Below are 16,579 nucleotides of genomic sequence, written 5' to 3'. Positions count from 1 at the left end.
GGCTGAAGATGTGTTTCTGCATGGACACATTCTTGTTTCTTCACAGTGACTCCCTGTCTTCATACAGCACGCTCAGATTCATTCACAGAAAAAAATCCTTAGTTCTGACATATGCTTAAGAGCAGGAGAAACAACATAAAAAGCACAGAAGCCAAAGGGGAGAGAAGGTGGCCCACCTTGGTGATTATCAAGCTGGGTTCCACCCAGTCTTGTGCTCACAGGACTGCCAAGTTCTGTACCAACACGCTCATCGCTTCATGTGCAGAAGAAATGAAAAGTGCTTGAGTGCCAAGCAGGGTATAGCTGTTCCCAATTCCTTCTATTCTGGATGGTGAATGAGAAAAGATTTTTGGGTATACAGGACTCATAGTTAAAACCAGCTTGTTATTACTAGAATCAAGTACATTTAGCCTGGAGTTATTTAAGCTGGCTAAACATGAAGCTTCTTTGTACTGTTTTTATGATCATTTGGTCTATGTACAAGCAAATTTTGCACATGATATGTAATTCTAGTCTAAAAAAGTGATTGTACTTGCTCTAATAAACATGTTAGGACTTAGCAGCAAACTTGTATCAACATTTGTTTATCCTGGGAGGCTTAATACCAGAAAATCTGAAGGACGTAATATGTGGGGCCACTCTGAGACTGACTTCTGTTGAGGAATCTCCTTCAGGTGAGAAAACAACCAGTTGGTGGTTACTATGCTACCACTCATACCACTTCCATGATCACATTTGATATGAAAAAACATACTAACGTACTGCTTTTGAAGAAAACATTGTTAAAGGGATCAAAAGATTCTTTTGAGATGTACATAATTCAAATCATCAGTTAAAGCACTTCTATACTTTTATCTACACTCTAGACTGCATCTATCCTTTCAATTAGAATATTACATCTGAAAAGACTGAATTTTATTCTCATGAACCACAGAAGTCAGGCCAGATACTATTTTGTTGACTTCCACCAAGATGTTTAGCATAGGGAAATCCTGATTTAAGTACCTGAGGAAAAACTTCAAACCATTCTATCACTCCATGTTTGAACAACACACAAATACCTACTGCCACTGCTTGTTTTTAGCATCAAAACTGAAATGTGGAGCTTACATGCTCTGTATTTATAATGCAGTTACACACAAAATACTTAAACAATTGCTCAATGTGGATAAGGAGAGAAGACATTTTATTTGAACCTGGCTTCTAAGAGATGCTAATGGCAGTTCAGTTTGCCATCAAATATTGAACTATTCCAACAACAGGCTTGACTGAAGAGGTTTAACTGCCTGACTGCCCAGTTGCTTCTGAATAAAAAGTTTCCTAGGGGTCTTTTTTGAACTAGGAACCTGCAAAAGCATGTCTTCCAGTGTGCACATGGTTATCCGTCCTGAAGCTTGTAGTTTTGTGCAAATATCTCTTAATCTGGCAGAAAGGTTGGGGTTTTCTTCCATCTTTTCCCTGACTGTAGCCAGCTAAGGAGGAGAAAATGACAGACTGTTAGAGTTCAGGAAGTGAAGATCCCATTCAACTACCACAGTGAACGCAAGAAATCACCCCAAGAAAAAAAAAAAGGGAAACAATGTAAGATACATAGCTAATGCAATAACTCCTAAGAAGAGGATTTTATGCAGCACACATTCTACATCACCAGACAATAGTGGAAATGCATTGGATACCTATTAGAGACAAATTATTGTCTTTAAAACTTCCTCAAAGTTCTGTTTTCAGTCCTAGTACAGACTAGTACAGTTATTTTCGATATAAACCCAGGAATGTAATTGCTTCCTGGAATCTAATTTATAGATCAGCACAATTACAATTATTATTATCATCACACTAAATGTACAGTACAAATCAATGAAAATCAGACCACAGAACACTGAGAATTTCTCTATACCATACAAGGAGTATGAGGTGAAGTATAAGTAAATCCCTTAAAAATTGTTATTGATCAAGATGTTTTTGTGGTAGTAATGGGTGAGGACTAACGCTTAGTCTTTTTAGGGACTGTTAAAATTTGCCAAACAAAATCAAAGTACAACACTGACATATGCAACATTTATTGCCATGAATTATCAAAATTAGATGCTTCTTAAAAACCTCTTATTTTCAGAAGTTCAGAATGAATACACTAATAAATTCCAGGAAAAGCAGCAGCAATACTGCCCAACAACAGGGGCACATATGTGGTCTGATGGAATTCTTCTTGTTGGTCAATATCATAACAAAGATTCTTTATACAAAAAATACAGTAAAATAGCAAAACCTTTTATCTCCCACATCACACTTCCCTGTAGAGCATCACAGGTCTTTACTAACCTAACAATAACACTGTGTTCTGAACTTTTTTCATTTTTACATCCAATTAAAATAGCATAGAAGGTAAGCGTTTAAATTATTTAATGCCGTTAGGGAACACTGCATCTGCACTCAGATGAAATTTGAACTTCTAAGAGCAAGATGCACAATATATAAAAGGGAACTGGATAGCTAAGTGCTCTGTCCAACAGCATGGAAAGCCAGCCAGGTGCTTTGGCATCTCCATGCATCAGAACCCAAACAACTTTAGTAGACTGAGCTCAAGGCACTTCGAGGTTCTGTAGCTGAACCACTGTCATGGCTCACCCAAGCACCACACACCTCGTGTCATTATTGTACACTTACCACCTGCTCAGAAAACTTGATTTTTTTCACAAAGGGAGGAGAATCTACTTCCACTGCTGCCTCTAACGTCTTTATTACTTCTTCTAGCAAACCAGATCTGAGCTGGACAAGGACCTTAAAAATCAAATAAAACCACAACACAAAAATGGTACTTACCATTAGAACATAATTTTTTTTTTTAAAGTGTTTGAGGAAGACATGAAGCAAAGCAGGACAAAATACATTTCTAGGTCCTGTGCTGATAAAAATCCATTAATTATGAAGAAAGCAGAGGGAACGTCAGTTTCCACAGAGGTTTGTTTGTTTGTTTTTTTCAGACAGAACTTGGAAAGGAAGAGTGAGCCTTGGAGGCAGAGATCCTCTGATAGAGCTGCATTAGCTGTTGTTGGTAAACTGTTTTTTTCCATAGCTTAGAGAGGCCACTTAGAGAGCACATGCAGTAGACCTTCTCTCAGGTTTTGGATCATGCAATTAAAGAAAAAAATTGTTACATATACACATGTGATTAAGGTTCATGGGGCTGAAGAAGGCGTGAAGTGGGCAGAGCACAGCTAAGTGAGGCATTTACTTGAGGCTGTGTTTTTTTTAAATCTCTTCCTAGCAAGAAAGCAAAAAGTCACAATGTCATAATTAGAAATTTTTCATGTATGTAGCACTGGTCTAATTTCAATTCCCATCAATGGAAGGAAGCAATTTTAAAAAAAGGCAGGAATATGTTAAAAATTCAGAATGCAAGTCATCCAACTGACAAATTGCCCAAAACCCAAGCTCAGCACCAGTAAACGCCTATGCTACTAAGAAGCTGGCCTTCTGCTACTTCGCACATGAGGGATTTTTGTCCAGTACAGCGTACTTCTCTACAAGATTTCAATATGAAGCAAGCATACTTACTTTAAGATTATTGTATAGTTTGCTCTCTGTTTTCATTATCTGGGAACAATAAAATTTGGCTTGTGCTACATCATTCTAGGAAGAAATTATAATTCATTAAAAATATATAGTTAAACGTGTGTAGCACACTTTCACAGCAAAAATTCAAGAGACAACAATTCTTTCACAACTTTTCAACAAATCACAAAGCAGCATCTAGATCCAAGACCCACAGACTCCAAACAGCATCTAGCCTGTGAAAGGAACATCCCATGCTGGAGTTCCCACACAATTTGTCTCTTTAACACATGAGACAGTACTCCTTGCCTCAGATCAGCACAGAAAGGAAGCATGTAACCAACACTGAGCGTGAGAGCACCTAAAGGATAAAAGAGTTACACACATGCTCAGTTTGGCAAATGCCAGTGCATTAAATGAAGTGCAGCTTATGTCAATGTCAGTATCTATCCTGCCCAGCACTTTCAACCTTTTGGACATACATATTTACAGTACTGCTTCTATGCTATCAACTGATTTGTGTAGATGGTAAATGTTACACTGACATTTACCAGATCAACTACTGTTACTTGGGATAAAGAAGCATCTTACAGCAAGATATACTGTCAAAGATTATGCAGCTTATGGAATAGTTAAGTGCAATGTGGAGCAATATTCTGTTTGCAAAACAAGAATTTTAATTGATTATTACATAAAGCAACAGAGATTTTGGGTTTTAATACCAATGAGAGCCCTATCATGCTATCATGCACATGAATACACTAATTTCAAAGATTGTATTGCTCAGTGTGTCTGCTCACAAAGACAGTGCAAAAAAAGACACCAGAGTGCCTAAGAAAACTTTAACAATTTTACTTCATTCATTCAAATAGTGAATATCAAAGCACTATCTCTTACAGTGCCTTTGACCTATGTTTAGACCTGAAACAGAGAAGGGTCAGAATTTCCTCCAGCTGTATACAGAAATTAACAGCAGACTAAAAAATAGACTTTAGAATTTCCTAACTGTTATTTTCCTGCTCAATCTTCAACCCTCTACTGGCTCAGAGCCTCTTCACTCTGTGCTTGGCTACATGATATACATGAAAACCTTCCCCTGAAGGAACATGTTGTGGAGGAAGACAGGTCACCTTCCAGGCAGTAGTGCAATACACATCATAGCCTTTGAGTTTGCCTCCCAAGATAAAGATTTTAAAGAGATGATTGTGCAAATGTTTTTAATTGTAATTTTATTCTTCTTAAAGGAAACAATCACTAAACAGCAGTGTCTGCAGGACTGGGCCACTGTTACATCTAAACTGCTTGCCCAACTCTCTTTCATTTCCTAAAACTATTCTATATGATGTTGTCACTAACACAAAATACCCGTCCATTAGGCTCAAGACATATGGTTAGATTTCAGAATTTCCATATTCACTTTGTGTGGGTGTTGGCTATAATCTTACTCTTTCAGGGGCCTAAAAGTTCTAGTACTTGAACACTTCAGTTATGCTTCCTCTATGATAGTGTTCTGTCATCACTATCTTACTACAATAAAACTACAAAGACTCAGCCACGAAGCAGAAAAAAAAGGTACTGTACCTGCTTCAAAGCAGTTGCCATAGCAAAACAGAATGCTCGCAGTGGTAACTTGTCACCTTTTAGCTGTGCTTCTTCAAGCAGTTTTGCAGAAATTTTGCAAGACTCCAGATTGTCCTGCACAGAAATTTCAAACCCATGTTGCATTTTTTATTCTCTTGTGATCTGAAAGGACTGTAGGCAATTGCAGTCACATTCAGAAGTCAACATACTACAAGATCACCAAGGCAACCCATACCTGAATGCAACCAAGCAGATTATGTGCAGCAGCTCTTGAGAAACACAACATCAACATATGATATTCAAAGCTACAGAGTTGAGAAGAGGGTAAAAATAACTTACATTATTTTAACAACTACGGTTTATCCTAACGCTTGCTCTGCTTTGGCTTCTACGAGAGACAAAAGAACCCCAGCAGTATGATGAAAGCAACAGATGTTTTCCTTTCCACCTTCCAGTCACTCCCAGATTAGAAAGAAAGCTGACTTTTTGTCTCAACTTTATTCTAAAAGCTACATTAGATACTTAATGAAAATCAGTCTTTTCTAAGCATTGAACTACTTGGCACCATTACCCTAAAGAAATTCGGACAATCAGCAATTTTTGCCTCTCTTACAGACTAAATCATAGAATCATAGAAAGGGTTGGGCTGGAAGACACCTTTGAAGGTCACGTAGTCCAACCCCCCTGCAGTGAGCAGGGAAATCTTCAAACAGATCAGGTTGCTGAGAGCCTCATCCAACCTGTCCTTGAGTATTTCCAGTGATGTTGCTTCTAACACCTCTCTGGGCAACCTGGTCCAGCATTTCACCACCTTCACTGTAAAAGATCTCTTTCTTTTATTTAAAATCTACCCTCTGTTAGAACCATAGAATCATAGAATGTTTGATTTGGCAGAGATCTTAAAGATCATCTAGTTGCAACCCTCCTGCCACAGGCAGGGACACCTTCCATTAGATCAGGTTGTTCAAAGTCCCATCTAACCTGGCCTTGAACACTTCCAGTGAGGGGGCTTGCAAGGTGTTTCCAAAGTAGGTGTTCTGACAAGATACCTTAGATACTTGCTTGTATTCCAATGTAGAAAGCTTCCATTATTGCTGGGTCTATTTTTCAAAGACCCATAAAAGGCGATGGATTTACCTGCATGTTATCTCACAGATTACGAACTCTCTAAAACAATGTTCCTCACACTGGAAATTACGAGTAGAACCGACTGGACTACAACAAAATAATACCTGCCAAACTTAGAAGCTGGCAGCTGAAAGATAACCAACATGGACAAAAGCCTTCATCTTCCTTCCCAGGACTTGGTGTTGATTTCTGCTTATACTGTTCAAAGTGTCATTCCTGCAAAATACTGACCATGATTTAAGGGGGTAGGGTCATTTTTCAGGTGTTTAAGGGATGCTTTCCCATGCCACTGTTGAACAGTGTAAATACCTTGTGAAAATAACTTTCAAGCCACACAAGAAACCTGTGGATAAAACGTGGTTTTTTAAAATTTAGAAACATTCTGATCACCAGAAAATTATTATTACATAAATATTTTATTGTCATCAGAAGGCCTATAGCCCTTTCCTGCACTACAAGAAGAACCATCTGTTACCTTAGCGGACAGCAGTGCCTTACAATGATTTAAAACATCCCAGAAAGATTAAACATTAATTCTTTTGTTTATCCTCTAGCAATAATCTGAGCATTAAGCTGTGTACATTTTTTTGTACCAGTCTCTGGCATAGTTATTCAGAAGAAATCAAGAATTAATGTGCAAGAAATCCAGCACTGTTCTTAGTGATACCAGGACCATTACTTCCAGTATTCAAGTAGTGCATCTTGAAGACATTTCCCTTCAAGACTGGTTCTGGTTCTTATGTTGCATTACGAGCAAAAACATTTCAATGCTTCACAATTTGTCTTGCTACCACTAATCAAAACATTAAGCTTTAGAAAGAGCTCCATCTAATCCTCTTTAGTGCATAAAGGGTTACTGCAGTTTATTCCCTTACTGACAGTATTTTATCTTAATGAAAAAAATAAACACAAATTTATTGTGGCTGTTAGAACAGCTGGGTGACAGTTTAGAGTAATTTCCTCTCTATTTTTATCAATGCACTAAACAAGTAATGATGGGCCAGATTCTCTACTGAAAATACAGGTAGGGCTAGGAGCAGCAGAAAACAGAAGTCTCAGGAACCTCTTTCTGTTACACATGCCATGGATCTAGGCCTTCTGACAGCAGGCCGTTGAAAGAACCATGTGAAGATCTTAGAATCACAGAACCATAGAATGGCCTAGGCTGGAAGGGACCTTAGAGATCATCTAGTCCAACCTCCCTGTCATGCGCAGGGACGCCACCTCTCGACTAGACCAGGCAACACATGGGGAGAAGCTATAGCAGAGGGAGTAAAGGATAGCTCAGAGAAACACTGAGGTTTTCTCTGAAAGCTTTTACTTAAGCAGGCAGAGTACAGACCAAGGAGCAACACTGAAGTGGCATATATTGCCTCAGTGGATGCTAGTAGCAAACCTCTACTTATTAAGATGGGTTGTAGCTTAGTGTACATCATGGTTTTGTACATTTATAACCTTCTAAAAAAGGTGTCTTCCACAAAGAACGGGTAACATCCCCAGACTGACTGTAACCATCAATCTCTAGTCATTCTTAACAGCCAACAACTTCCACAGTTACCTCTCAGCACCATCCGCTGCCCCACTCTCTAAACATCACAGTCACATGGCTATTTCTCTTTCCCCTCACCTAAAGGCAGCCCTGACTCATTAGAACTGGCAATTTCAGAAGTTTCATGTAGATTACTGCTGAGCTACCATTTCAGGACAACTCCTTTTTACCACATATGCACTAGTTTATTGTACGATTGAATGAGAAACCTGAGAAAGCTTAGTCTACTAGTACAATTTTTCTTCGGCTAGTGTCTTTCTTCCTAAAAATGTAGGCAAATTGAAGAAGAGTTTCCTACTCAGTTTAGGAGGGCCCATGCTGATATTTCAAATTGATTCAAATCTGGAGAGGAAGATCAAAATAATAAAGTTTCGGGATCTCACTTTGTGACAAAGGGCAAACAATTCTAAGGAAACATTCGTAGAACCTATGTAGGCTAGTTTCTTACTGTGCTCAATTACTTTTTCTCCAAGCTAAATATATGGTTCAAGTGTACAGGGCAGCTTGTCTGTAACTGAAGGCTTTCATTCAGGTTTCTTTTCTCTACTCAGCTGCCCATTTCCATCAGGCATGTAGGAACAGATTACATTTGAGAACTTAAATTCTTGTCAAATTTGGGTGCAGCTGCAGAAATCTTTCAAAGTTATTGGAGGGGCAGGGTAGAAACCCATGGGAGATGTCTGACAAACAGAACATATCCTATCTATGCCCTGTCTCTTAAGGAAGTCAGACTATAAAACCAGTACTGAGTCTCAAGCACAGCATATAATCTGAAGACATGCACATATCCCAGAGAAAGAATACCATCAGCTACTCAAACACTGTATCAAATTTGTTCCTTGGTGCTTATTTTTACATAATTTTTTTAGAGATTTGCTTTGTGACATTAGTTTGTATGGGATGCTATATATGTGCACCATATTATGCACAATGATTACATATGTGCACCATACTATGCTCAGTTTAGGACTTAAGTATGTCTAAAATACTTGCACTAGATAAGAAACCATGACTGGGAACATATGGAAATTTTAGAATCCAAAAAAAGGAAGACATAGGGAAGGCATTTCAAATACTTTTCTTCATTTAATTGGAAGTACTTACCAGTTTGTAGCATATTGCGGACGCAAGAAGATAGGTTTCTTTATTGAAAGGTATACCTTGTTTTTTCATTTCTACCAGAACTTCCAAAGCACCTATCAAAAAGACATTAGTATTACTCACTTCACAAATTTAAGTAACTGGAAAAAAACAACAAACCAACCCAACATGGTATGTCATTCCATTTCAAAATAAGAATGTCAACTGAAATCTGTTATTTTCTAAAAAATTAATAAACTACAAAAAGTTTAATTTAGGGTCAGCTGGATGTAAATACTCCTTCCAAGCAAGGAGGTTTTCAACTTGCATTAGCATCTGGCCCCACTGTTCTATTATTTTCATACAAATCTAAAACTAAATTCTAGATGCCTGACAAAGCCACTCTTATTCCTCATAACTGACTGGAAAGCAAGCCTTTTAAACACATGACCAAAGCTTCCAACATTTTAGGCAGACTCTCTTAACAGCTCCTCAATAACGCACGTGCTCCACTACACCGTGGCATTAAATTCAGGCTCTGATCTAGTTATTTTTACAGTGGTTCAGTCTCAACTTTTAGGACAAGTGCTGAACTCAGATTTGTCAAAAGTCAAGAAACCAAGCACTGTGAGTTCAACAAATTTCAAATAAAGCCATTTGCTCAAAAAGCCTCCTCCATACTCAATTTAAGATTTTCTCATGGAAAGTCTTTTCAGTCAGGTCAGATGATTCCCCCTTATCATCACAAAGGGCCAAACTGATGTGAAGCATTTGTCTTAAATATGGCAATAGTCACTCTGTGTAGACACACTAGTAAGACAAGCCAAGAAAAGGCTACGGTCTGGTTTTGTTAACAAAGGAAAAGAGTACTCTTCCCTGCTCTGACACAAATACAGAACTGCCAAAAAATTGTTGAAGAACTTCCTGTTCCAAAAACCACGTAAAACAAACTTTGAAAATTGAAAACAAAAACCTATGGAAAATTACAAACCAAAGAGAAGCCTTCAGAGACGAGGGTTTAGGAAACAAGCACGACTGGATAGTCAGAATTCTGTGTAACTGAGAATGGTAAGAATACCATTGGAAGTATGAAACAAATACAGCCTTCCATTTTTATTACATAATACAGTGCAACACCTATACTTACTTACATGATGTTTCACCTTCTAAAACCATTAACCAACAGCAATATTAATTAAATACCTACATATTTATATACACATACATACACTTCCAGTGAGAAGCATCCTCCTCAAAATGCACTTGCCTTAGCAAACACAGTACTTACTTTCAAAACGGCCCTTTTTAAACAACATAGTCATCAAAATGTGGAATGATGTACTCTCTGAGAAAAAGCCACGCAAATTCTAGACAAGAAACATGCAAAGACAGAAATCATAAGGAAGTTGGGACAGAGAGATTTATTACTGTGCACAACATTTTGCAGGTCTTCTTACTGGAATAAGCCTCATCTTCACAATCTGAACATTTAACTCTCTGGGTTCCCTGAATGTCTCTCTCTCAAGTAACCTCTCTAAAACACCAGTAAATCAGTATGGCGAAAAGCTCACTGAGTTGAAACAGAAATTCCCAGAGACTCCCACTAAACTTTTTTTTTAATGACAGACTGTGGTCTCTAAGTAACTGATTCGTTGCAACTCTAAAATTTCAACAGAATTACAGCTTGCTAATGATGAACAATATATTTGGGTTAAAGTACCACTGCTATGAAACAATGAACTTTTTGCTAATTAGAGCATCGTATGATGAACAGATCAGAATGAGAGTTTGAGTGATGACAAGCAGAGTAACCAAAGAAAGAGTAAGTGTATTTTGTATCCCAGTTCAATCACACTGTGTGTTTGGAAGAGCCAAATAAAATGCCAGAGGTATTAAGTCTAAATTTCTGCAGAGATGTCTGAAGACGTGGAACGATACCTTAACTATCCATCAGGCACTAAGTACTACAGTACTTGCAGGACTTAATGACACAGATCTCAATCAAAAAACAAACCCAAAGCAAAATAAAATCCATACATACTCTGCCTAATCTAAGAACAGTAGCTCAAGCAAGTCTTCTACCACTCCTGCCTAGGCCTATGTAATGCCTTAATGAATTAATATTATAGAGATGACTTTCCACTGGCTGCCACAGGTTTTCTGAAGATACATTTCTGTGCTAAATCATCTGACTTTATTATATTGTGGGCACGATTAATATCTTGTCATAATAGCACATACAGCATTATAGAGATGTTCAAAACCAAGTCCTTAATTTTCTTCAGCAATAAAATGGCCAAATTCCTGAGTTGAGGAATATCGTAACAGCTCTGCAGAGATCAGGGGAAGTTTGAAGTACAAAGTAACACGATAGATCTGTCGGTCCAAGTAACGCAAGGGATTTCAGAGGACAACTACATAAAAACTTGGAAGTGTTCACTTCCAACAGTGGTCTAATACAACAAAGCATGCAATTATATAGAAGTACAATAATGAAGTTACCAGTCACATTAGCATTTAATTTTTAATTACTATTCTGGTATTTTAAAAATAACAACCAAGTGACATTAATGCCATAGACATCCTTGCTGCTGCAACACATACACTTAAAGTCTAGGAGCTTACGCAAGGTTCATCTGCAGCAAAACAATCACTCTTACTGCAATAATAATAATAATAGTAATAACAATATTTTCAAAATACATAGGGGAATCACCTCATCTTTAATAAGTTCTACTGCAGGTCTTTCAAGGTCCAGATCATAACATAGTCTCATAAAGAGGGGCCCAAATTTATAATTATGTAAGGCTGTGAGTCCATTCTGTTCATGGTACCTGTTAGAAAGATTTTAAAAAGTTAATCACACAGGGAATGGAATTTTTCAAGGGAAAACAGCTTTACATAGATAGCAAGATCTGTACGTACAATGGCAGACATATACTTCTCTATCTGCACCAGCCAATGACATTTAGATAACAGGAAATTAATTTTATGGAAAAATACTGTATTGATCCAACTAATAAATTAACTAGCAATACATAAACTCTTCTGTTTCTAGTAATGAAACCTCTATTGGATTAGTAATAGAATGGGTCTCCGCCACGAAAATTCCCAGCTATTTTACCTTCTATTCACAGAGAAAAAGCACAGGAAGTTGGCACAGTGTATCTCAGCAGCACCTGCTGAAATACCGCAACTTTTTCTCTCCTATGCTAAAAAATAAATAAAAAGAGAAAAATAAAGTGTTTGACTTTTTTCTTTACAGCTCCTACACTGTAATTGCTGGAAAGGTTTTAATTCACAAAACCTCCTGACCTGCCACTGCTTGTCCAGACCAGTTTATAATCAGGCATGTTTTGGTTGGAAAATGCCACTGAACACACTGCTACTTCCCATCTGAGACACAGAGTTTCTGTGTGGCTCACCATTCATTCTGCATAGAGTAGGACGTAACTTTGCTTCTGTAGCTTGACCCTCCTTTGATCTGAGAACCTCTGAAGGGTTGGTAGATTCAAAGCAAATGAAAATATAGTCTTAGTTTAAGGAATTAACTACACATATAGACAGTGAATTAGGGCAAGCCCTCAACAGCAGACCTAATCTGAGAAACCTGAGATGATCTAATAGAAGGGAAAAAAAAAAAAAATAGAAAAGAGTGTTACCTGGATTGTTAAAATACCTGTATATAACTTTTCTGGCTAGTTCCACATCAGATGAAGTCTGACATAAATGCAGTATGTTTTTTAATTCATTTTTGAGAATAATTCCATTTTTCTTTAATTTTTCTTTAATACTTTTAAAATACGGATCTGAAAATAAAACACATTATAGCAGCGGACAATTCCATTGCCTGTATTGCATACTTTGTAGCTGAAACATGGAGATGCAGTGAAGCAGAAAGCTTGTTTTCTTTCACCAAGAGAAATGCATAAAGCTTCTCACAGGCAAGCATGCCTAAGTGTCCCCATGAAGTCACAGAATCACAGAATGTGAGGCGTTGGAAGGGACCTCGAAAGATCATCTAGTCCAGCCCCCTGTCAAAGCAGAATTACCTACAGTAGGTCACACAGGAACGCGTCCAGGTGGGTTTTGAATGTGTCCAGAGAAGGAGACTCCACAACCTCCCTGGGCAGCCTGTGCCAGGGCTCTGTCACCCCCACAGTGAAAAAGGTTTTCCTAATGTTTTCATGGAACCTTCTGTGTTCCAGCTCGTGCCATTGCCCCTTGTCCTGTCATTGGATATCACTGAGAAGAGCCTGGCTCCGTCCTTCTGATACTGCCTCTTAACATATTTATAAACATTTATGAGGTCACCCCTCAGCCTCCTCTTCTCCAAGCTAAAGAGACCCAGCTCCTTCAGCCTTTCCTCATCAGGGAGATGTTCCACTCCCTTCATCATCTCTGTGGCTCTGCGCTGGACTCTCAAGCAGTTCTCTGTCCTTCTTGAGCTGAGGGGCCCAGAACTGGACACAATATTCCAGATGCAGCCTCAGCAGGGCAGTGTAGAGGAGGAGGAGAACCTCTCTTGGCCTACTAGCTACTCCCCTTCTAAAGTCATGTCAAACTTGGAAAACCAAGACGATGCTTATTGTGAACTTAACTTCATTGTGTATGTTATGGAATACATAAGGTAATACAAAAATTTTAAGAGACAAAGAAGTTTTGTATGTGACATTTTCTGCCTTATGGTCTTTTTTTTAAAAAGCAAGAAAACAGACAAAATCAATCTTACTTGGCATTCAAATGAGTATAAGAACTTCTACTCAAAACTGTTTCCAAAGAAGATTTAAACTCCTTCAAAATTGATGGAAGCACAGAGTCTGGTATGTAATCTGTGTATTTCTATACATAGCCATAACCTCGGAGTTGCTTCCCTTCCTCCTGTGAAATGTAGGTGTCTCTATCCAGCACATTTTCTTACAACAAAGTAAGCACAAGGACAAGGCCTTGGGCTGGTAATCTCAAGGCTGTGATTCAGCCATATACAAGATTAAAATCACATGTACCAACTGGCACCCCCACCCTCTAATGGTGCTGCAGCTGCAAACCCCTAGTCTTGAGCAGAGAAGTGAACTCTTGTAGTAGTTCCTGGGTCACTGCTGTTTCCAAGGTAGTAACCTGCACAAGAGGTGCAGAGTTGAGCACCCCAGAGAGCAACATACACAGCTACTGGATGCCTAGCTGCTGCTACATGCAACTGTAAATCCTTTACTCAAGACTGAGATGCAGAGATGAATCCTGTGAAATCAGAAGAATGTATACATGTAAGTATGCATAGATAATGTTTTACAAATAAGGATTGACCCACAGCAATAAATTCAATGTATGTCAAGCTCAGGATGAATATGAGTACATCATCATAGCAAAATACAATAACATTATGACTTGTGATTCCTGTCACATTCACTTTACCTCCCTCTCTGTCCCAGAACTGGTTTAAATAAAACTAAACTTGATTATTTCTCTCTTCCTTGCCACACACACACATGCAAAAAAATACCGCATCCTCTGGAACAATTGCCATTTTGTATCATCAGAATGCCTGCATATGACTAAATAGGTGCAGGAAATGGAGTTTTACATAACTTTTTTTAAATATTAAGGGCAGATTTACGTTTATATTTGTTTCTTACAGAAAGGAATTTGTATGCCCTATAAACAGTATGACAAAATCTCCATCATAAGAATCCACCAAACTTGCTCCTTCATTAGTCTGGAAAGCCTGAATTTAATTCTCGTATTCTGAGTAAGCATATATCATCTGGAATTGGGTGTACAACTGAGAACTTACATTAGGTAAAAAATCTAAAAGAATAAGTTAACTAAATCTAAAGAGCAGATTAAAAGAGAAATACTGGCACAGGTGTTCTCTGAATAGTTAAGTAGCTATTAGGCTTTGTATTAACTTTCTCTGATGATGATATATTTGAAGCAAGATTTATAGACTGAAATAGTCAGCATAGCAGGCACACAAACATTCCAGGTCTCATGTAAACATCTTGCCTACTTGAAAGCTTCTCCACATTTTCCAACACAGCATAATTAAAAATATTTCATTGTGCAAAGTCCTAGGTTTTCCAATAACTATAGTTACAAAAATTTGCAAGAGTGAGACATAAGTTGATTCTTTAAACAGGGTCAAATGGTGTTGTATTATAATGACTTTGACTGTCTTGTTTCCTAGGACTCATGCTAAAATTAATAATGGTGATTATGAAACAAATACTAATACCTTTATTGCCATGAACTTCATTTCTAATTGCCAGTTTCATCTCTTGAAATTCTTGTAACTTTATACGATCTTCTGTTAGCAGATAGCGCTTCCCTACCATAAAAAAAAGAGAAAGTTTGAGTTTTACATCATATTGTCTAATACAACCGTACTTTGTATTTATGAATTACTGCTGTTAACTACTGCGTGATGCCAGACCACTTGCAGTGTGGCACTAAAAACAGGCTGGAAGAATTTGCAGTTGCTCATGTCACTGATGAAAGAAACTGAGCATTACGTCACAGCTTTCCAGAGTCAACGTGCACAAGGATGAACAAGTACATATTTACCAGATATGCAAATGAAAAAAAACAGAGACACCATTCCTCTCCACTTAGCCAAGGTACAAGAGTATTCTGCACAAGAATAAGGTCTTTCCCCGCTTTAGAGCTTTTATAATGATATGTCTTGTCATCAGTTTGGTCACTCCAATTCACTGGTAGCACAGCTTCCTTTCTTTACTTGTGCTGTCCCTGCTATTGTTGAATGCATGATTCTAGAAGCTCCAATCACAGTAGGAAGAAAAAACACAAAGGTTATTAGTTGGATTGTAGCAACTCTGAGGAGACTTAGTAAATCTGGTACAGTACAGATGTTAGTGATGAGATAGTCATTTGATCTGGAATCTCAAAATTAACTTGGATTGCTGATGTCAACCGCACTATGTTTTAAGTCCTTTAACGAAAGTATCACGCAAGAGCTATTTATCAAGTTTTTGTTGTCACAAAACCAGCTCTCCAGTAGATTTTTATTTGCAACCAATGATTTTTTGACAGAGAGTCACCATTATAGTTTATGTTGTCACAATCTACTCTTCAAATTAGTTTTTTGACTTCTTGAAGAATGATGCTAGTCAGGGAGGGACAAGAGCAAGTATTGGCCTGAATTAGGTTATTTACTCTCCCTCTGCATTCCCTTAGCCACACCAAAAATTCAGCTTGTTGAGGGAGACGGACATGATGGTTGATGTGTGCAATGGGCCCAGGCCGTCCTGGGGAAAGAACTGACCAACACGCTGGACTTCAGACACACTGCAACCCTCTGAAATGAAGGCCCCTAAAGAGCGCTGGGCAGACCATCACGCACCAGGGATCTTCACATCTCTGAGGGGTCTAACAGACCTGTAAGCGGAGCGAAACCTCCACCAACATTGGTGCAGCAGGCTGGGAGCCCGGGTGGAGCCCTCTGCTCTACAACCCCTTTCCTTTCCACCTGCCCGTTTTGTTCGCTGTGTGAGGGAGCATCTTCGAAAACACTCCAAAACCCAGGTGCAGTGGCACCCAGCAGATGCGGCCCAGGGTCCATATAACATCACCCTCCCAGAATAAATACATATTTAGGAAGCCAGACGTTCATTTTATTTTATTATATTTTATTTGTAGTGGCTTGTGCCTAGCCAGCGGCAGGCACGGGGTGAA

General features: G+C 38.4%; 1 protein-coding gene across 1 annotated transcript; it reads right to left on the bottom strand.

Moving 5' to 3' along the window:
* Positions 1 to 1,167: 1,167 nt before the first annotated feature.
* Positions 1,168 to 15,222, bottom strand: PTCD2 (pentatricopeptide repeat domain 2). The gene is made up of 9 exons (XM_009865804.1): positions 15,123 to 15,222; positions 12,570 to 12,699; positions 11,607 to 11,724; positions 10,179 to 10,257; positions 8,915 to 9,006; positions 5,134 to 5,247; positions 3,556 to 3,630; positions 2,665 to 2,778; positions 1,168 to 1,472 (listed from the first exon to the last, which is right to left on the bottom strand). The coding sequence occupies exons 1-9, from the start codon at positions 15,220 to 15,222 to the stop codon at positions 1,248 to 1,250; spliced, it is 1,047 nt and encodes a 348-aa protein (XP_009864106.1). The 3' UTR covers positions 1,168 to 1,247.
* Between the last annotated feature and the right edge of the window lie 1,357 nt (positions 15,223 to 16,579).

The sequence above is a fragment of the Apaloderma vittatum genome, unplaced genomic scaffold (assembly GCF_000703405.1).
Source record: "Apaloderma vittatum isolate BGI_N311 unplaced genomic scaffold, ASM70340v1 scaffold7630, whole genome shotgun sequence".
Classification (NCBI taxonomy): Eukaryota; Metazoa; Chordata; class Aves; order Trogoniformes; family Trogonidae; genus Apaloderma; species Apaloderma vittatum.
The sequence above is the reverse complement of the archived record's forward strand: the minus strand, read 5'-3'. Positions and strand labels throughout refer to the sequence as shown.